The sequence below is a fragment of the Oncorhynchus keta genome, unplaced genomic scaffold (genome assembly GCF_023373465.1).
Source record: "Oncorhynchus keta strain PuntledgeMale-10-30-2019 unplaced genomic scaffold, Oket_V2 Un_contig_3926_pilon_pilon, whole genome shotgun sequence".
NCBI classification, from domain to species: domain Eukaryota; kingdom Metazoa; phylum Chordata; class Actinopteri; order Salmoniformes; family Salmonidae; genus Oncorhynchus; species Oncorhynchus keta.
In genome coordinates this window covers 1-21,707 of record NW_026287506.1, presented here as the reverse complement: position 1 = coordinate 21,707, position 21,707 = coordinate 1, and the positions used below count along the sequence as shown (strand labels likewise).

The 21,707-nt window shown below is 40.8% G+C and overlaps 2 protein-coding genes and 1 long non-coding RNA gene across 3 annotated transcripts; 1 reads left to right on the top strand and 2 right to left on the bottom strand.

Annotated features, from left to right (window-relative positions):
- The first annotated feature begins 646 nt into the window (after positions 1-646).
- On the top strand, positions 647-7,025 carry LOC127924296 (zinc finger protein 180-like). Its single transcript, XM_052508905.1, has 2 exons — positions 647-1,316; positions 4,575-7,025. The coding sequence occupies exons 1-2, from the start codon at positions 1,007-1,009 to the stop codon at positions 5,531-5,533; spliced, it is 1,269 nt and encodes a 422-aa protein (XP_052364865.1). The 5' UTR covers positions 647-1,006; the 3' UTR covers positions 5,534-7,025.
- A 683-nt stretch (positions 7,026-7,708) lies between these two features.
- Positions 7,709-14,175, bottom strand: LOC118381867 (gastrula zinc finger protein XlCGF17.1-like). Its single transcript, XM_052508906.1, has 2 exons — positions 13,737-14,175; positions 7,709-8,902 (listed from the first exon to the last, which is right to left on the bottom strand). Exons 1-2 carry the CDS (start codon positions 13,897-13,899, stop codon positions 8,025-8,027), a joined length of 1,041 nt encoding a protein of 346 aa, XP_052364866.1. The 5' UTR covers positions 13,900-14,175; the 3' UTR covers positions 7,709-8,024.
- A 2,673-nt stretch (positions 14,176-16,848) lies between these two features.
- LOC127924297 (uncharacterized) lies at positions 16,849-20,627 on the bottom strand. Its single transcript, XR_008117596.1, has 2 exons — positions 19,475-20,627; positions 16,849-19,348 (listed from the first exon to the last, which is right to left on the bottom strand). It is a non-coding gene; the product is annotated as an uncharacterized LOC127924297 (long non-coding RNA).
- Positions 20,628-21,707: the final 1,080 nt, after the last annotated feature.

Below are 21,707 nucleotides of genomic sequence, written 5' to 3'. Positions count from 1 at the left end.
AGTACCTCCAGGCTCTGATCAGGCCCTACACCCAAACAAGGGCACTGCGTTCATCCACCTCTGGCCTGCTCACCTCCCTACCACTGAGGAAGTACAGTTCCCATGCTCAGCCCAGTCAAAACTGTTCGCTGCTCTGGCCCCCAATGGTGGAACAAACTCCCTCACGACGCCAGGACAGCGGAGTCAATCACCACCTTCCGGAGACACCTGAAACCCCACCTCTTCAAGGAATACCTAGGATAGGGTAAGTAAGGGTAGGTAATCCTTCTCCCCCAACAAGATTTAGATGCAAGTGGCTGTTCCACTGGTTGTCATAAGGTGTATGCACCAATTTGTAAGTCGCTCTGGATAAGAGCGTCTGCTAAATGACTTAAATGTAAATGTAAATGTATGCAGTATAGACCTAGTCTGTTCATTATATACATCTACATGATGTATTGTTACACCATGTAGGAGCAGTATAGACCGACAGTAGCTCGCTACTTATTTAGATTTAGTTTGATTTAATGAAACTGCCTTTAATGTGCTGTAGTAAACATGTTTTATTTGCACTAATCAATCAACACATTCAGGTCTTTGTATGTCTCAATATAATAGTATTATTTAATTAAATCCATGTAAATCCTTTGTCTCAAAGGATTTAAATCCTTTGTCTCAAAATAAAATATGATCCTCAACTGCGTTTCCCCTCCAGTCAGCAGGCGGCGATGTGCGTCTTTCAGGCGACGCTGCCAGCGTGACGTATAATCTAGTGGACGGTTCTTCAGAAACAGCTCGTCAACCACCTCGGTAGCTTGCTAGCCAACATAGCCGATAGATTCAAGATATTTATACGATTTCGGTGTATATTAGCTACTGTGTTTTAGACACACTTCTGTGTCTAAACTTGTTAACCTGTTTAATTTAATATTACGTTATTTTGTATTAGTCAGCTTTAGTAGCTGGCTGGTTTAAGTTAGCAGGAGCCTAGTCGCTAATGATAGCTAGCTAGCTAACATCCCCGACCATGAGCTCCCTAAACTACTCTCCTCCTGTTAAAGAAGATGAGGTCTGCTGGACGGAGAAAGAGGGTCTGTGGCAGAACATTGTTGTGAAAGAGGAGAAGGAAGAGGAGGATGTTACAGTAAAACAAGTAGAAGGTGAGGCTGTTACAGTGAAAGAAGAGAAAGACGTTTCAGTGAAAGAAGAGAAAGACGTTTCAGTGAAAGAAGAGGAAGACACGTTCAGAGTAAAAGAAGAGGAGGATGAGAAGGAGGAGGGGGAGATTACTGTCACATTGGAGGAAGAAGAGGAGGTTGGTGATCTGTTTAACACCAGTAAGTACCGTCTCTGCAGTCGTTGAACCAATATGCAGTAAAGGGTTCTCCACTTTAATGTTGTTCTGTAGGAATGGCTGAAGCTTCACTGTAACGTGTAGAACATCAAGAGTGGACCATCAACAAAACGTTAACAATTGATCAAATACATCCAATGACAATGTCTGAAATACTGTACTCCCCAATATCTCCTATTAGATTAGCCCAGGAGGGGCTATCAGCAGTTGTTACATCCATTTTGGGACTTATACATGAATGATATGTACCCATTGCTTCTTGAAGAAATCACTTATAAATGCCTCATGAGCTTAGGTCAACTGTCGTACCCCATCAGAACCCAAAATATAAGATTTTTTTCACGACAATGTTCATTAGTAAATGTAAACACACTGTATATCCTCAAAACATGATTAATTCATTTGAGTCTCAAGCATTTCTAAAACATTTAACATTTTCATTTAATTCTTTAAAACAAATCTAATTTAGAATAAGTAACGTAACAAAATGTGTAAAAAGGGAAGCGGTCTGAACTTAATGAATGCACTAGGGCCCCAACTAAAACAAATCTTGGGTCAACCAAGAATCATCTTTTGTTTCTACCAACCGATTTGGAGAAATGTTATAAACGTGTATTTTTCCATATATAGACACATCCCATGTGGTTTTTAATAAAATAAACTATATGTACTGAACTGGTCTGATGCTTTGAGCACGCAGTTTGATTAAATAATTAAGACACCCATATGACTCGGGAACCAGAGATCAAGATAGCCTAACCATCAGTAAAAAACTCTTCCTCCTCCCGCTGGCCTTCGTAAATTCTGACGTTATGCTCCTATAGTCTCTGGTAATAAACTACACCAGCAGTCGGTAACCTTTTCCATCCATCCTTTGGGTTCCTTTTGGCAAAGCAGGCTGACATGTCTTTTTTTTTTTTTTACCTTTATTTAACTAGGCAAGTCAGTTAAGAACAAATTCTTATTTTCAATGACGGCCTAGGAACAGTGGGTTAACTGCCTGTTCAGGGACAGAACGACAGCTCGGGGGTTTGAACTTGCAACCTTCCGGTTACTAGTCAAATCAAATCAAATCAAATGTGCTTCTACACCTGCATTGCTTGCTGTTTGGCGTTTTAGGCTGGGTTTCTGTACAGCACTTTGAGATATCAGCTGATGTACGAAGGGCTATATAAATAAATTTGATTTGATTTAGCCTGGATAATACCTGCCAGTCTGCACAGTGTAATATCAACCCTGAGCATATCAGACTGTTTTTCTCCACTACATCACCGTATTCTTGCCGTAATTCCCGCTCTGGACCATTACACCGGATAATCGCAGCTAGCTTGCTGCCACCAAGTGGCCCAGCCTCGAAGCTAGTCTTGAGCCAGGCTCATCTCCCAGCCTGCTCAGTGGATCCTATGATCACTCGGCTACACAGCTGATGCCTCCCAGACTCTTCACTAAGACGACTAGAAGCCACTACATCACCGGATTCCTGCCGTAAGCTCTGGATCTTTGCACCAGTGTGGCTATAGTGGCTAACGCCCTTGTTCCGAAGCTAGCACCAGTTAGCCTCGAGCCAGGTGCATCTCCCGGCTAGCAAACAAAATTACTCCAGCTGCAGTACCTCTTTTGCCAATTGGCCTGGACCCTTTGTCAACACGGAGCCCCGCCGATCAATCACGACTGGTCTGCCGACGTAATTCTGTCCGATGTGCCCTCAACCGGCCTTTGCAGGACGTCCGTGATGCCCTTGTCCCGAAGCTAGCACCAGTTAGCCTCGAGCCAGGCGCATCTCCCGGCTAGCGTAGTAATGACTACCTAACGGCTTCCCTGGTTCTTATATTCCTGTTCACTGGACCCTATGATCATTTGTCTACATAGCTGATGCCTGCTGGATTGTTCATTAATCACGGGTCTCCATTTAGTTTTTTGTTTATCTGTCGGCCACAGTCTCGAACTCAGGCCCTGTGTGTAGTTAACTGACCCTCTCTGCCCATTCATTGCCATTTTACCTGTTGTCTTAGATGATTAACTGTTGTTGTCTTACCCGTTGTTGTCTTAGCTAGCTCTCCCAATCAACACCTGTGATTGCTTTATGTCTTTATGTCTTTATGTTGTGGTACAACCCTAAATCCGTAAACATGGGCACCCTCATAGATATTATCCTGACCAACTTGCCCTCCAAATACACCTCTGCTCATCACATTCAAACGCTCCCTAAAACACTTCTGCAAGCAGGCCTTTCTAATCGACCAGGCCCGGGTATCCTGGAAGGATTTTGACCTCATCCCGTCAGTAGAGGATGCCTCGTTGTTCTTTAAAAATCATTTCCTCACCACCTTAAATAAGCATGACCCTTTCAAAAAATGTAAAACTAAGAACAGATATAGGCCTTGGTTCACTGTACACAGCCCATCTGTAAATAGCCCATCCAACTGCCTACCTCATCCCCATGTTTTTATTGACTTTTTTGCTCTTTTGCACACCAGTATTTCTACTTGCACATCATCATCTGCACATCCATCACTCCAGTGTTAATTTGCTAAATTGTTATTACTTCGCTACTATGGCCTATTTATTACCTTTCCACCCTACACCATTTGCAGACACTATATAGATATTTCTATTCTATTGACTGTTCCTTTGTTAATCCCACGTGTAACTCTGTTGTTTTTTGTCGCACTGCTTTGCTTTATCTTGGCCAGGTCGCAGTTGGAAATGAGAACTTGATCTCAACTGGCCTACCTGGTTAAAGTATCATTATTACATCATGGCCACCTGGTTAAATAACATTAAGAAAAATAATAAATATCGTAACTTTATTGACAACACAAAATCTTTGCCCACCATTTTTGCTCCAGGCAGATATACTACATCCATAACTATCGGTTTCCTCATTAGCAGGGAGGAGTATCTGCAATCAAATTGCATGTGCATCGCCCTCGTGCTGCAAGTTTAGCAAACACAGATAGGGGCCTTGGAGACCAAAAGTCGTCTGGCACATTGCTTAGAGTTTCAACAACTTTAATAAGTTATTTCTAGCCTACAATCATCGATGTTACTACTAATGTGAAAACAAGACAAAATATGACTATTCTTGCTCATTTTAAGACAATTGTCAAAAAGTCATTACATTCATTACAGACAACAATTGTTGTAAAACATCATGGCTACGCTGTTGGCATCACCTTTTACACTGGATTATCGCTGTTGTGGGCCTTTAATCATCTGTCTGACTTTGTTGTTCACACAGGAGAGAGACGGGACTACCGTGGATCCTCTGGGGAGTCTCAACAACCTCATGATGCTGACAAGGCAGAGAAGAGTCTCTCTAGATCAGAACACCTCAAAAAACGCCTGCAGAGATCCACAGGGAAGAGAACTCACTGCTGCTCTGACTGTGGGAAGAATTTCACCTCATCAGGCATTAAAATTCATCAGAGAATCCACACAGGAGAGAAACCTTATAGCTGTAATCAATGTGGGAAGAGTTTTGTTCAATCTGGCTCTCTGACTTTACACCAGAGAACACACACAGGAGAGAAACCTTATAGCTGTGATCAATGCGGGAAGAGTTTTGTTCAATCTGGCCAGCTGACTTTACACCAGAGAACACACACAGGAGATAAACCTTATAGCTGTGATCAATGTGGGAATAGTTTTACTGCATCTAGCTATCTGACTTCACACCAGAGAACACACACAGGAGAGAAACCTTTTAGCTGTGCTCAATGTGGGAAGAGTTTTACTGCATCTAGCTCTCTGACTTCACACCAGAGAACACACACAGGAGAGAAACCTTATAGCTGTGCTCAATGTGGGAAGAGTTTTACTACATCTAGCTATCTAACTCCACACCTGAGAACACACACAGGAGAGAAACCTTATAGCTGTGTTCAATGTGGGAAGAATTTTTCTACATCTTGCTATCTGACTTCACACCAGAGAACACACACAGGAGAGAAACCTTATAGCTGTGATCAATGTGGGAAGAGTTTTGTTCAATCTGGCCAGCTGACCCGACACCAGAGAACACACACAGGAGAGAAACCTTATAGCTGTAATGAATGTGGGAAGAGTTTTACTAGATCTGGCTATCTGACTTCACACCAGAGAACACACACAGGAGAGAAACCTTATAGCTGTAATCAATGTGGGAAGAGTTTTACTAGATCTGGCTATCTGACTTTACACCAGAGAACACATACATAAGATAAATCCTTACAGCTGTGCTCAATGTGGGAAGAGTTTTACTGAGTCTAGCACTGACTAATCACCATAGAACACACACAGGAGAGAAACCTTATAGCTGTGACCAGAATTAATCTGGTAAAATATCAGAAACTACATACATGGAGTTGTTTCATGTTATCAATTAATGAATGTCACAATGTGGTATGTTTTAACATTGTATTAGGAATATTTTAATAGTCTCAATGTAGAAGCCTAAACGTTTTCCCCCTCATCAATTGATTTCAACATGATATGGATTTTAGGCTCAGGGGAAAAATCCAGGCTCTGAAATGGAATAGTACTAATTTATGTGATTTAACAAAAAAAAGAGTTGTGTTACACTTAGTTGGCGACCCACTTGAATCAAAATGTAGCTAGCTGTTTTCTACAAATTTCTACAAATTGTCCTCTAACCAGGGATGTACACATTACTCCCAGATTCCGTGTGGTTTTTGAGCTGTTAGTTGTGCGCTGCCCTAAGGGACTCCCAATCACGGCCTGTTATGATACAGCCTGGATTTGAACCAGGGTCTGTAGTGACGCCTCCAGCGAGATGCAGTGCCTTAGACCGCTGCGCCGCTCGTGTGATAAAGGTGTGGGATTCTGGGTAATCTGCAGCAGATTTATGGAGAACTTGAAAATCGAGTGGTTCTGGGATAGAAATTTATAAAATTGACATTACATCATAAAATCCACATTTTAAACCATACATTAGCAATTTATGTTTTAGTAACTACTGTTGTTGGTTTGGCGTCAAGTCAGCCTCTCTTTATATGTTATTTGCCAAATCTCTGTTTTCCATGTGGGTTTTATGCTAAAGATCCCTCTTTCAAGTTGGTATCTAACTGGAAAATGCCTCTTCTTTAGGAGTGCTATTTTTACCCTGTTCACTACTGATCGTTCATCCACACTGTGTCTCATCAATGCAGGTAATTTATGACAAAAGTATAAAGTATATGAGAGACATGGAAATAATGTATTTATATTTATTATAGTAAATTAGGAATTAGTAGGAATTGTTAAATCCACTATACGATCACAATGACTTTGATAGACATTTCAAGTTTTTTTGTTAGTATATTATAGGGCAGATTCATGTAGAATTGCTGTGGGAGTGGTATTTATATCCCGTCACTACTGATCATTCGTCCATACTGTGTGTGTCCCATCATTGCAGCTTTGGAAATAAATTAACTATCCATTCATTGCTCCTTCCTGTGTTGACTCACTGACTTGAGGGACCAGGAAGATCACACTAGGTCGATATCTAACTCAAGCTTCACCTCATTTTATTTTTTTATTTCACCTTTATTTGAAACTAAAGCACATTCTACTACCCACCACTGCGACTTGTATGCTCTAGTCGGCTGGCTCTCGCTACATATTCGTCGCCAGACCCACTGGCTCCAGGTCATCTACAAGGCCATGCTAGGTAAAGCTCCGCCTTATCTCAGTTCACTGGTCACGATGGCAACACCCATCCGTAGCTCCAGTACTCTGCTGCCTGTGACTGGAACGAATTGCAAAAATCGCTGAAGTTGGAGACTTTTATCTCCCTCACCAACTTCAAACATCAGCTATCTGAGCACCTAACCGATCGCTGCAGCTGTACATAATCTATTGGTAAATAGCCCACACATTTTCACCTACCTCATCCCCACAGTTTTTATTTATTTACTTTTCTGCTCTTTTGCACACCAATATCTCTACCTGTACATGATCATCTGATCATTTATCATTCCAGTGTTAATCTGCAATATTGTAATTATTTGCCTACCTCCTCATGCCTTTTGCACACATTGTATATAGACTCCCCTTTTTTCTACTGTGTTATTGACTTGTTAATTGTTTACTCCATGTGTAACTCTGTGTTGTCTGTTCACACTGCTATGCTTTATCTTGGCCAGGTCGCAGTTGCAAATGAGAACATGTTCTCAACTAGCCTACCTGGTTAAATAAAGGTGAAATAAAAATATATATACACACACACACAAACATCTGCAACAATTATCGTATTACATGCATTTTTCTTCCACTTGAAGAAAACAGCTCACTACATTTTGAAGTGCTGCATGTTGATTAAAGTGGGTCACCAACGCAGTAAGTGTAACACAGCTCTTTTTTTGTTAGTCACTTTTTGTTTAATAATAATAATTAATAATACTCTTTCAATTCAGAGCCTGGATTTCCCCCTGAGGTTAATATCCATATCATGCTGCAATCAATTGAACAGGGTAAACGATAAGGTAGAACATCATTAAAAACACTCCTACTACAATGTTAAAACATTCTACATTGTGACATCATTAAAATACTCCTACTACAATGTTAAAACATTCTACATTGTGACATCATTAAAACACTCCTACTACAATGTTAAAACATTCTACATTGTGACATCATTAAAACACTCCTACTACAATGTTAAAACATTGTGACATTATTTCAGTGATATCATGAAACAACTTCTTCATGTATGTATTTTCTGATGTTTGATCAGAGATCTTTTATCAGAGTATGTCTTGTCACATTGATCACAGCTAAAAGGTTTCTCTCCTGTGTGTGTTCTCTGGTGTGAAGTCAGCTGGCTAGATGTAGGAAAACTCTTCTCACATTGATCACAGCTATAAGGCTTCTCTCCTGTGTGTGTTCTCTGGTGTCGAGTCAGATGGCTAGATGTAGGAAAACTCTTCTCACATTGATCACAGCTATAAGGCTTCTCTCCTGTGTGTGTTCTCTGGTGTTGAGTCAGATGGCTAGCTTGAACAAAACTCCTCCCACACTGATCACAGATATAAGATTTCTCTCCTGTGTGTGTTCTCTGGTGTTGAGTCAGATGGCTAGATTTAACAAAACTCCTCCCACATTGATCACACATATAAGGTTTCTCTCCTGTGTGTTTTCTCTGGTGTAATGTCAGACCGCTAGATGTAGTAAAACTCCTCCCACATTGATCACACATATAAGGTTTCTCTCCTGTGTGTGTTCTCTGGTGTAATGTCAGACTTCTAGATGTAGTAAAACTATTCCCACATTGACCACAGCTATAAGGTTTTTCTCCTGTGTGTGTTCTCTGGTGTACTGTCAGATGGCAAGCTTGAACAAAACTCCTCCCACATTGACCACAGCTATAAGGTTTCTCTCCTGTGTGTGTTCTCTGGTGTATTTTAAGTTCTGATGAAGATTTGCAACCTTTCCCACAGTCAGAGCAGCAATGAGATTTCTTCCCTGTGGGTCTCTGCTGGTGTTTCTTGAGGTGTTTTGATGTGGAGAGACTCTTCTCTGCCCTGTCAGCATCATGAGGTTGTTGAGGCCCCCCAGAGGATCCATGGTAGTCAGGTCTCTCTACTGTGTGAACAAAAAGTCAGACAGGTGATTAATATGTTGATGATGTAAAAAATATTTGCTGCTCTGTGGTGTGTAATGAGGAGCAACCAGACACTTGGACACATTTATGGAATTGCTTATTCCAGTTACTAATAAGCATGAACCCATTAAGAAAATGACTGTGAAAGCTGTTAAATCCCAGTAGAATGATGAGGAATTGAAAAATGGCATGGTTGAGAAGGATGAGGCAAAAGGAATGGCAAATAAGTCTGGCTGTACAACCGATTGGCAAACGTCCTGCAAATTGAGAAATCATGTGACTAAACTGAATAAAAAGAAGAAAAATTACAAAGAATGATAGTAAAAAGCTTTAGAGAACCTTACATACAATTTTGGGAAAAAAGGCAAACTCTGCTCCATCATTAACTGAATCAGAAGGCTCATTCATCAAAGCCCCCTACTTTCATGATTTTTTTCATTGGCAAGATTAGCAAAACTTAGGCATGATATACCAGCAGCGAATGCTGACACTACACTTCAAAGTATATCTGACCAAATTATGAAAGAAACATTGTAATTTAGAATTCCGTGAAGTCAGTGTGGAAGAGGTGAAAAAATATTGTTGTCTATCAACAATGATAAGACACCAGGGTCTGACAATCTAGATGGAAAATGAATGAGGATAATAGCGGACTATATTGCCACTCCTATTTTCCGTATCTTTAATTTAAGCCTACTGGAGAGCGTGTGTCCTCAGGCCTGGAGGGAAGCTAGTCATTCAATATGTCCTATGCTCTGCATAGTTAGCTCCAGGTAAAATGTTGTACTTATTCAGCCATTCTGTGACCAAAAACAAGCTACATAAGGACAGTACCAAAATAAACTGACTCTGGAAATGACAAACCACCTCGTAACCTAGCAGGAAATGGGACAAACTGTGGTAACAGACTGGGACGATTTGTAATCAAATCTAATTCCCAGGAACGGGGTTCATATGAACCACAGAGACTGTGTGGGATAATAACATGGCCGTGTCCAACCCTGCTTGTTCCCTCGACTCAGCTACCAACCACCAATCTCCAACAGGGCCCTTTACCTGTATCAATAGACACTTCATAGTGAGCTACAGGTAGCAATCAGCAATGCATCCCAAAAATGAGCCACCTATGGGAGGGGTATCCCCTTGTGGACAAATATCTCAACGTATTACTGCTACCCTGGGGAGATTACTTCTATGCTCGCTTCGAGGAAAGTAACACTGAAACATGCATGACAGCATCAGCTGTTCCAGACAACTTTGTGATCACAGGGCCAGACGGATTACCAGGATGTGTACTCCAAGCATGCGCTGACCAACTGGCAAGGGTTTTCACTGACATTTTCATCCCCTGTCTGAGTCTAATACCAATATGCTTCAAGAAGAACACCATAGTCCCTGTGCACAAGAACACTAAGCTAATCTGCCTAAATGACTACCGACCCGTAACACTCACGTCTGTAGCCATGAAGTGATTTGAAAGACTGGTCGTGGCTCACAACACCATTATCACCATAAACACACTCCAATTTGCATACCGCCCCAATTTGCATACCGCCCCACAGATGATACAATCTCTATTGCACTCCACACTGCACTTTCCCACCTGGACAAAAGGAACACCCATGTGAGAATGCTATTCATCGACTACAGCTCAGCGTTCAACACCATAGTGCCCTCAAAGCTCATCACTAAGCTAAGGACCCCCATTCTCATCGAAGGGGTTGTAGTGGAGAAGTTGAAAGCTTCAAGTTTCTTGGTATCCACAACCTTGGTGTCCACATTATAGGCTTAGTTAACTGGTGAACTGTTGAAATCATGGAAACATAATGACGATTCTAATTCTAGATTTGGAATAGAATGTGCAGCACCTTGAATATATTGTTATTTGACTACCAATTAATAAACCAGGGAGGAATTACTGACAGAGTAGGAGCATGGTGGAGACATTGCCAAGAGAGGAAAATCAGATGCAGGGAAATGACAATATAGCAAGTAGTGGAGAGAACAATAAGGGTTAACAAGTTGGTGAAGCAACAGATGTGCTGGAATGACAATATAGATGGATATAGATGCTACTTTGAGAACAAACTCTCACATCTTTCACAGCACAGAGCGAGGGAGTCCAGGGGATGACTGGAGGAACAATGGAGGAAGCATTGTGGGATTCTCTTGTCAGGGGTACAGTTGTCGAGACTGCATGGAGGAATGTGAAGAACAGTCACTTTAACTTCACCTACATGTACATATTACCTCAACTAACTGATGCCCCCGCACATTGACTCTGTACAGTTGTTGATACTGAGTGGACGATGGTGAAGAACAGTGGAGTGAAAAGGGCTAAAGTTGGTAATGAACAACAGTTTATGGTCGGAGTGGGAATTATCAGCAAGGATGTTTTTTTGGGTGCCGGTTTGATGCATGTTGATAAAAACAAATGATAGACGGAAGGTTCTACTGTGGTTTGGTGAAGTGGTTCTCTCATAGTCAGATGAAGCATGTTGTAATTGTGATGGGAATCACATTCCAGAGTACCCGGAGTGCCCTGTACGGATGAAGGATGTCACAGTAGCTAGGATGATCAGGTCCATCCAGCAGGTGTCCTATGTGGAGGCAGTGAAAATAGCTGAAGGAGTAGAGAGGAGAAGGTAGTGGATGTCCCACAGTCTGCAGTGAAGCCATGCAGGAGAAGGATCCCAACGCACTAATAGTGAATAAGGTGGACTTTGTTGTGTTTATAGCGCAAGTGATAAATTGCATTAATAAATGACTAGCAACCTTCGTCTAAAACTAGCAGTTTCCACATTAGCTTGGAGGAGTTTCTACAACAAAATTGTGTTTGCATTACCCTCACTGCCGCATGGATAAATTGCATTAATAATAAACTAATAAAACATCTAAGAAGCTAGACATCATTGTGAAGGCGGCAAATGGATTTCTGGTTCTCCAGGACTTCAGACAAAATGTTACAGGGAGAACTGAATGAAGACGTTCCAGCCCTCTCAGGTTCATGAACCTGTGTAGGGATCTGAATAGTACCATTGTTGTTTGAAATTCAGGGTAGTGGAGTGAATTTGGTTCGTGTTTATTTTAGGTAATTAGTATGATTTGTTAATCCCATTTTTTTGCGTTTTGGTTACTGTAGGTGGCAGCAATACACCTGATGAGTGTAGTCTGACAAACCTCAGCGAGGAAGACATGGTAGGAACCAAAGTGATGGTCAGTATTTCCAGTTGACCCTAATTAGATGTTACATTACATGTTGTTTTCTTACTTCATGTAGCTGGCTAGCAAGCCAACATCTTCATACTTCGCCTACTCCTCTCTGATAAGATACCGTTGCACAAACATGCTTATCTAGGCCTACAACAGCACTGGTACCAGGCAGTATTAGCTAGCTACTTTGGCTCTTACTCTTCATACATTTAGCAAGCTAGCTAGCCCGCTAACTAGCGATGAGCAGCTAACATTATTTGAGCAACACCTTGCTAAGAAAAGATCTTTCGCCTTTAATGTAATGGCATGAAAAGAATTGCCAGAATTTTATACAATGACTTATCAACAGCTCTACCAATTTGACCCCAACAGGAAATCTACACTGGCAGTTATAGAAAGACCCATTTACTATATAACCATTGATTTCACTGATTCTTGAAGAATATAACTTATAAATGCCTCAACTGTTTCATCCGTATTACCCCACCAGAAACCAAAACATAAGCTCGTATAACACCACTGTTTGTAAACTAATACTATATGGCTGAGGAGTAGGGTCGATCCAAGCGTTCTGACCTCACAATGACAGTGAAGCACCCAAGCTAACTGGCTAACATTGGATAGCTTCTAGACACAAATCAGAGAAAACCTCACTCTAACCATTTTATTTGCCCTAGCAGAGCTGAATAGGCTGTTTATGTTTTCCAGAGCGTTGGTGACTAACTGTGCTGCTGGCAACAAATTAATTTGAGCTTGTTGCAGTTGTTCACTGACACCGGCAGTGAACAACTACATCGGGTAGTTAGTTAGAAAATAGTTACTAAACTGGCAAGTTTGATGTATAAGTAGCCAACTAACATTAGGTAGCTAGTTAACATACCGATACATACTGCTGTAAAGATATGCTATTGGTTTTGTAAGGACAGTGTAGCTAACATAACGTGTAACGTATGCATATATTCCACCATTTTCTTCAAATCTGAAAACGTTGAAGCCACGCCCATTTCCTGAAGAATTGCATTACGGGCCCTAAAGTACTGCGTGTATATGTCATATTTTGGCGAATTTAGTACTACATCCGGGAACCTTTGGCATACTAACTACATCATACTCTAATAAGCAAACTATATACTCCATTAACATCAAATAGTACGGTTAGTATGAGTATTCACGTAACGTGTGCATATATTCCAACCAATCTGCAGTTCAACCAATAACAAAGCTGTAATTACACCACTATTTTGGTAATAAGATGGATGGGGCTGGAGAAATGTAACTACTCTCAAATTCATAGACAGACCTATGGATGCAAGGACTGACCATCCATGATATCAACATTATAGTTCTAACCATGTTGAGGCTATACAGTGTTGGTTTACATTGTTTCTAAACATTGGAGTAAAAAAAAGCTTATTTGGTGATCTGATGGGGTAAACAGTTGAACTAAGCTCATGGGGCATGCGATATATTCTTCAAGAAACAATGCCTATAAATGATTAATTTACGTGAAAATATGGATGTAGCAATTGCAAATTTCCCCTTTAACACCACACATCAGTTCAACAACCGCAGAGTTTGTGCTTCTGTTAAGACAGTACTTACTAGTGTTAATCAGGGCCGGTTCATCGTTAGAACCATCGGACGCCTTAAGATGCGTTTGGGAAACCGAGCCCGGATATCCAGTTTCCTCCTCTTCTTCATTGTTCGATGAGACAGTCACCTCCCCCTCCACTTCTTTCACTGAAACGTCGTCGCCCTCTTTCATTCTGAACGAGTCTTCCTCTTCTTTAACTGAGACGACTTTCTCTTATTCTTTCACGGTAACAGCCTCAACCTCTACTTGTTTTTGTATTGTAACAGCCTCCTCCTCTTTCACGAGAGCGTCTTTCTCCATCCAGCAGGAACGTGGTTAAGTTTGAGACTGGAGCTATGAGGCATGTACTGAAGTCGCTAAGCGGTATAATTCAAAGCAGTGTCCCTTTATCAGCACCACGTGATCAATGACGCCTGAAGAATAATTTCGTTGAACACCTGATTGGTATTGATTAATTTGGGCTCGTTCGACATTGCAGCCGACAGTGCAGGTGGCTGCTGACTGACTAATTTACAAATCACCTTGCATCTTAAATAACTACTCGTTATTATTTATAAATGTATATATGACATAAAGGCTTCGCTGCTACTGTGGGACTTCATCTATGTGGCTGTTCTAAATTCTGTGTCTGAGTAATGAACCTATTTTTGACACAATTATCTGGAAAGAGTCAATGCTTCAGGAAGCTTTGTTCCCCCATCACTACTTTTCAGCATGTTTTCTGTGAATTAGACTACGGGAGTTTTGTAACTTTTTCCACCTTGGCTTACTGTTAGTTGGGATCTAATTGGTCTCCGGTAGTTGGTCTCTGCTGACCATAACCGTACTATGCTGGTTAGGCTAATAGCTAGTTGGCTAAATAGCTAACGTTAGCTGGCTGGCTAAGATAACTGCATATAGCTAACAATCTACGAATGGTTAGATGGCATTATGTATTTCCAAAACGTTGGTTTACTTTAATCACCCAAGTCATGAGCGCAAATAATTGGTTTAATTTAAAGTTCTACATTGGAAGTTATTTCTGTTGTAGTTAACATCATATGTAAGGATTGGTTGATTTCCAGTTTTTAAGTATGGTATTTCAGATGATTGATGAGAAAAGTATCGTCCAACCATCGGGAAACTTGTTTCATGCGCATTAAAGGTGAGGGTGAATTTCAGATGTTCACTGCTTGTATTGACGAAGGAGTGGAATTGATGAAGTTCCTCTGCTGTCCCCTGGAATAGAAAGAACACATTCTTCTCTAACAACCCCACATACAGTTACACATAATTAGATGCTATTTTTTTTACTACAATAACCATAATGACCTGAGCGCCTACTTGTCATGACTGTGTTTCTTTTACACCTGCTACGTAAAAGAGACTGAAGAATGTGTAACAGTATAGCTTCCGTCCCTCTCCTCGCCCCTATCTGGGCTCGAACCAGGGACTCTGCACACATAAACAACTGCCTCCCACGAAGCATCGTTACCATCGCTATTAGCGCACACCCCGCTAACTAGCCAGCCATTTCACATCGGTTACAAATGCACAATGGTCAATGCTATCTGGGATTCTTGGGACATCCCTACCCTAAACCCTAACCTTAATCTCTAATTTAACCATTTTAAATGTAAACTTCAATGGACTAGGGACGTCCCAAGGATGTATCGCTACCTGAAATTACACAATCTAAGTGATTGATAGTTGGTATTCAGCAGTCATAAAGCCTTATTTATTTTAATGAACTACTAAAATTGTGATTTTGTCAGACAGCAGCTCTACACTTTATTGACTGACTGATCCATTCATCCTTCCATCCCTCCTCAGCCTTCCTCTCCTCTGAAGACCCAGTGAGAGTGGAGCTCAGTCAGAGAGCTGTTGAGGGACTGGTTAGGAAGAACACTTCTACAGCCAGAGAGGTGAGAGGTCACACATGGTTTAGACGGTAAATATTTATGTCCCCTTAGTGTTTCATCACATCAGCAAAAGGGAATATGTTCCATCATCCATGTTTATTTACATTAGTGCAAATTGACCACTGATATTGGTGTAATTTCCCACCCCTTCTGGCTGTATGAAAGTTCATTTAAAATCAAAATCAAATCAAATCGATTTATATAGCCCTTCATACATCAGCTGATATCTCAAAGTGCTGTACAGAAACCCAGCCTAAAACCCCAAACAGCAAGCAATGCAGGTGTAGAAGCACGGTGGCAAGGAAAAACTCCCTAGAAAGGCCAAAACCTAGGAAGAAACCTGGTGGCCAGTCCTCTTCTGGCTGTGCCGGGTGGAGATTATGACAGAACATGGCCAAGATGTTCAAATGTTCATAAATGACCAGCATGGTCGAATAATAATAAGGCAGAACAGTTGAAACTGGAGCAGCAGCACGGCCAGGTGGACTGGGAGTCCTGAGGCATGGTCCTAGGGCTCAGGTCCTCCGAGAGAGAGAAAGAAAGAGAGAATTAGAGAGAGCATATGTGGGGTGGCCAGTCCTCTTCTGGCATGGTCCTAGGGCTCAGGTCCTCCGAGAGAGAGGAGGTCTCAGGCACACACATTTGTTCTTTGCTGTTATGGTCATTTGTGTAGAATGTACTTTCCCCCACTCATTCACCCCATCTCTTTACGTTGCTTATTTATATTCAGTGGCCTGACTGCATCCAGACTGTCAAAGGCCCATCCTGGTAGATCTGAACCTAATGCAGTTTGGAGTGATCAGATGACAGAAGTCACATTTAGGTGCCAGGTGTAACTGAGGCCATAGACGCTCCATATCGATTACATTTAATGTTTTATATAATATGACTAAATGTGTTTCTGTGTTGCAGGGGCAGTCAAGAAATGGAACGGCAAGGCCACAGAACATGACATAAGCAGAGCTGTGGGAGACCACCTCAAGCCCCTGGTAGAGCCGGGGGTGGTGTTTACCACTCCACCACACCTTCAGCAGGCTGGAAAATTAACCCTGATATTTTAAAAGCAGGGCAACAACGTCAATATAATTGTACCCAAAAATTGTCAGTTGGTTGCATAAATAATTATGATTACTAAATGTGACATGAAATGTAAATATTAAATATTCGGTTACAGTCTCATTTTCAACATCTTTTCAATGACATTTTGCTAGGTGTGATATCCCCAATGTCAAAACACACTTTTAATGTCTCCAAATCAATAACCAATATGCAGAAACAGTTTGGGATAATTTGAAAACATAACATGTGCTGTATACACAAACATCTGACACAATAATCATATTACTTGTAATTTTTAAAACAAGCTCCTTATAAACTGCACAAACATAAAAAACGCTGTTGTTTTGACAAGAAGCAATAAATCACTGATATCGATTAGAGGCGAAATTAAGTTGTACGTGCTGTTGAAACTAACACAACTTAAACAAATACATGGTAAAAGATATCTCCCATTTCCTCACTGCTTAGAGGACAACCTGCAGAAGACAGTCAGCTACATGTTGGAGTGATGCATATAAATGTAGGAGTCACTAAACAAAGGAACGCAACACTTATTCTCTCTGGTGTGATACCAGATGGCCAGATTGACCAAAACTCTTCCCACATTATTCACAGACAAAGGATTCCTCTCTTGTGTGTATTCTCTGGTGTTGAGTCAGAGATCTTGATGCAGCAAAACTGTTCCCACATTGACTACAGCTATAAGGTTTCTCTCCTGTGTGTATTCTCTGGTGCACTGTCAGCGCTCCAGATTGGGCAAAACTCTTCCCACATTCATCACAGCTATAGGATTTCTCTCCTGTGTGTGTTCTCTGGTGTGATATCAGGTTGCATTGTTGAGTAAACCTCTTCCCACATTGAGTACAGCTATAAGATTTCTCTCCTGTGTGTGTTCTCTGGTGTGATATCAGGCCGGATGGATTAGTAAAACTCTTCTGACATTGAGTACAGCTACAAGATTTCTCTCCTGTGTGTATTCTCTGGTGTGTTATTAGGCTGCTGAGCTGAGTAAAACTCTTCCCACATTGAGTACAGCTATAAGGTTTCTCTCCTGTGTGTGTTCTCTGGTGTAAGTCAGAGAGCCAGATGTAGTAAAACTCTTCCCACATTGATCACAGCTATAAGATTTCTCCCCTGTGTGTGTTCGCTGATGAATTTTAAGGTCTGATGAGGTGAATCTCTTCCCACAGTCAGAGCAGCAGTGAATTCTCTTCCCTGTGGATCTCTGCAGGCGTTTCTTGAGGTGTTCTGATCTAGAGACTCTTCTCTGCCTCGTCAGAATCATGAGGTTGTTGAGGCTCCCCAGAAGACCCACGATAGTCCCGTCTCTCTCCTGTGTGAACAACAAAGTCAGACAGATGATTAAAGGCCCACAACAGTGGTAATCCACTGTAAAAGGTGATTCCAACAGCGTAGCCATGATGTTTTACAACATTTGTTGTCTGTAATGAATGAGCAAGAATAGTCGTAGTTTATCTTGTTTTCACATTCGTAGTAACATCTAAGATTGTAGACTAGAAATAAGTAAATCATGTTGTTGAAACTCTAAGCAGTGTGCCAGACGACATTTGGTCTCCAATATAGGCCCCTTTCTGTGTTTGCTAAAATTGTATGTAGTATATCTGCCTCGAGCAAAAATGGTGAGCAAAGACTTTAGTTTTTCACAATGTATTCTGAATGGGGGAAACTCAGGGGAGTAACCTCCATTTCCAGGTTGCTAATGAGTGCATTTCACACTACTTTGGATTAGAGGACCGATTATGATTTTTCAATGCCGATACCGATTATTGGAGGACCAAAAAAGCCGATACTGATTTTTTAAATATATTTTTTAATGTATTTGTAATAATGACAATTACAACAATACTGAATGAAGACTTATTTTAACTTAATATAAAACATCAATAAAATCATTAAAGTTATCTTATAAAAATAATCAATCAATCATAATCACTAGTTAACCACACATGGTTGATGATATGAGGCTGGTGTAACCGAAGTGAAATGGCTAGCTAGTTAGCATGCGCTAATAGCGGTTCAAACATCACCCGCTCTGAGCCTTGGAGTAGTTGTTCCCCTTGCTCTGCATGGGTAACGCTGCCTCGAGGGTGGCTGTTGTCGTTGTGTTCCTGGTTCGAGCCCAGGGAGGAGCGAGGAGAGGGATGGAAGCTATACTGTTACACCGGCAATACTAAAGCGCCTATAAGAACATCCAATAGTCAAAGGTTAATGAAATACGAATGGTATAGAGGGAAATAGTCCTATAATTCCTATAATAACTACAACCTAAAACTTCTTACCTGGAAATATTGAAGACTCATGTTAAAAGGAACCACCAGCTTTCATATGTTCTGAGCAAGGAACTGAAACGTTAGCTTTTTTACATGGCACATATTACTTTCTTCTCCAACACTTTGTTTTTGCATTATTTAAACCAAATTGAACATGTTTCATTATTTATTTGAGGCTAAATGTATTTTATTGATGTATTATATTAAGTTAAAATAGGTGTTCATTCAGTATTGTTGTAATTGTCATTATTACAAATACATTTTTTTAAATTGGCCGATTAATCGGAATCTGCTTTTTTGGTCCTCCAATAATCGTTATCGGTGTTGAAAAATCATAATCGGTCGACCTCTAATTATGGTTGAATTCTCCTCATGGATGAATTCTAGAATATACTATATAGCCTAGAAACCTGGTTAAACTATCATTATGACATCATGGATGAATTCTAGAATATACTATATAGCCTAGGCACCTGTTTAAACTATCATTATGACATCATGGATGAATTCTAGAATATACTATATAGCCTAGGCACCTGTTTAAACTATCATTATGACATCATGGATGAATTCTAGAATATACTATATAGCCTAGAAACCTGGTTAAAACAATCATTGTGACATCATGGATGGCCAGTCCTTGTATTCATAGTGAATTCAGGGGGAGGCCCTGAGCTGAACTAAAACCTGGGTCCAGTGACTGTAAGCCAACACCTTATAACTGTTACGCCAAGATGTCGGAACCTCTTGACATGGTCGCTAGTTGTTGGGTTACGGTTGCTACAATAGCTTTCTCTATGAATTTGAGAGTGGTAAACACTTCTCCTTCCCCCATCCCTCTGCTGTTCACCAAACCAAGTCTCTGGGCAGCCATTTTGTTGCTGTTTAAAAAACCCACACAACCCAGCAATCTGCAGTTCAAACAATAACAAATCTGTCATTCCACCACTGTTTTGGTAATAAAATGATTATGGGATTGGAGAAATGTAACTACAGACAGACCTATGGATGCAAGGACTGACCATCCATTATATCAACATTATAGTTTTAACCATGTTGAGGCGATACAGTGTTGATTTACATTGTTTCTAAACATTGGAGTAAAAAAAGCTTATTTGGGGTTCTGATGGGGAAAACAGTTGAACTAAGCTCATGAGGCATGTGTTATATTCGTTTGGGAAATCGGGCCCAGATATCCAGGTCCCTCCTCCTTTTTCGATGTAACAGTCATCTTCTCTTCCAGCCATAAACTGCATCCTCCTCTCCTTTTACTGAAACATCCTCCTCCTCTTTCACGCTGAACGCGTCTTCCTCTTCTTTCACAGTAACGGCCTCACTCTCTACTTCTTGATTTACTGTGATATCTTCCTCCTCTTTAGAAGGAGAGTAGCTTAGTGACCGCATGGTCAGGGATGTTAGCTAGCTAGGCTAATGATAACTTAACCAGCCCGCAGCTGAATAATAACACTGAAATATGAAATTAAATCAGATAACTAAGTAGACGACAGAAGTGTGTTTAAAACACAGTGGCTAATATACACGAAAGCGTCTAAAGAGCTTTATTTGTTAGGCTATTTTGTCTTGCAAGCTACCGAGGTTTCTGACAAATTGTTGCTGCTGTTTTATACGTCACACTAACAGCATCGCCTTAAATTCCCAGACCGCCATCTGCTGACTGGAGTGGGTAACGCAGTTGAGTAAAATGTTTATTTTGTTTTCAGATAACAAGTTAAAGTGTAGGACGCCTGAGTTTTTACTCACCAGGGTAACAACACAGTGTGGTTAAAGACTTAGTAACTTAGTTGTATTGAAGATCTGGTTCCCTATAAGCACAAACAGATATGTTTTTGAATGATCACATATGTATTCATTTATTTCGGGATTCTGGGTAATCCACAGCAGATTTATGGAGAATTGCTGTGGGTGAGTTGAAAATTGAATGGTCCTGGGATAGAAATGTATAAAGTTGACATTACATCATAAAATCCACCTTTTACATCCTACATTAGCAATTTATGTTTCCTGTTGAAGATTCCTGTTGAACACTGTCACTTTAACTACCTTATTTTCTCAATAACAGTCTCTCTCCTTCACTTCATCCCTCTCTCCCCTTCTCCCTAAATCCTCTGGGTTATATCAGCTGTTTAGGTGAACCCCTCCTGCATCTGAACTGGCTACATAGAGGACACAGCATGATCAGAGGTGAGAGGTCAGCTCAACAGGAAGTATTATTAAAGAGATGTTTTACATTGAAATACAGATAGAGATGCAGTAATCCCAGAGTTAATGATCCCAGGTCAGTTTTACATTTCACCTCCTGATTGATGATTAACAATGTTAGATTAAAAAAATAAATACGCAAGGCTCAAACATGCTCACTCTCTCCATCTGTCTCTCATCTGCAGGTATGTTTTGATGTGAGAGGATGCCAACCCCCAGTCCCATCATCGCCACCTCACCTGCTTTTAAGATAACAATGTCTCTAGTCGGCACAATGGTTATGTAATTGTGATGAACTGAGAGAACATTTATGTAGCACTGTGATTCATTAATCATGTGCTGCCTTCCCTGCTCCTATGTGTTTACCTCTTTCCCTTTCTGTCTTTAACACCTCTCTCTCCACCTCCTCTTTCCCTTTCTGTCTTTAACAACTCTCTCTCCACCTCCTCTTTCTTCTTCTGTTTTTATAATTCACAACAGATGTGTATTGAAGTACAGATTGAACTTG

Excerpts from the sequence above, each read along its gene's own strand:
- LOC127924296 (XM_052508905.1), top strand. The coding sequence starts at position 1,007 with ATGAGCTCCCTAAACTACTCTCCTCCTGTTAAAGAAGATGAGGTCTGC. Across the intron at positions 1,317-4,574 it reads TGGTGATCTGTTTAACACCA|GAGAGAGACGGGACTACCGT; the intron begins GTAAGTACCGTC and ends TTGTTCACACAG.
- LOC118381867 (XM_052508906.1), bottom strand. The coding sequence starts at position 13,899 with ATGAAAGAGGGCGACGACGTTTCAGTGAAAGAAGTGGAGGGGGAGGTG. Across the intron at positions 8,903-13,736 it reads ACCGGCCCTGATTAACACTA|TAGAGAGACCTGACTACCAT; the intron begins GTAAGTACTGTC and ends TTGTTCACACAG.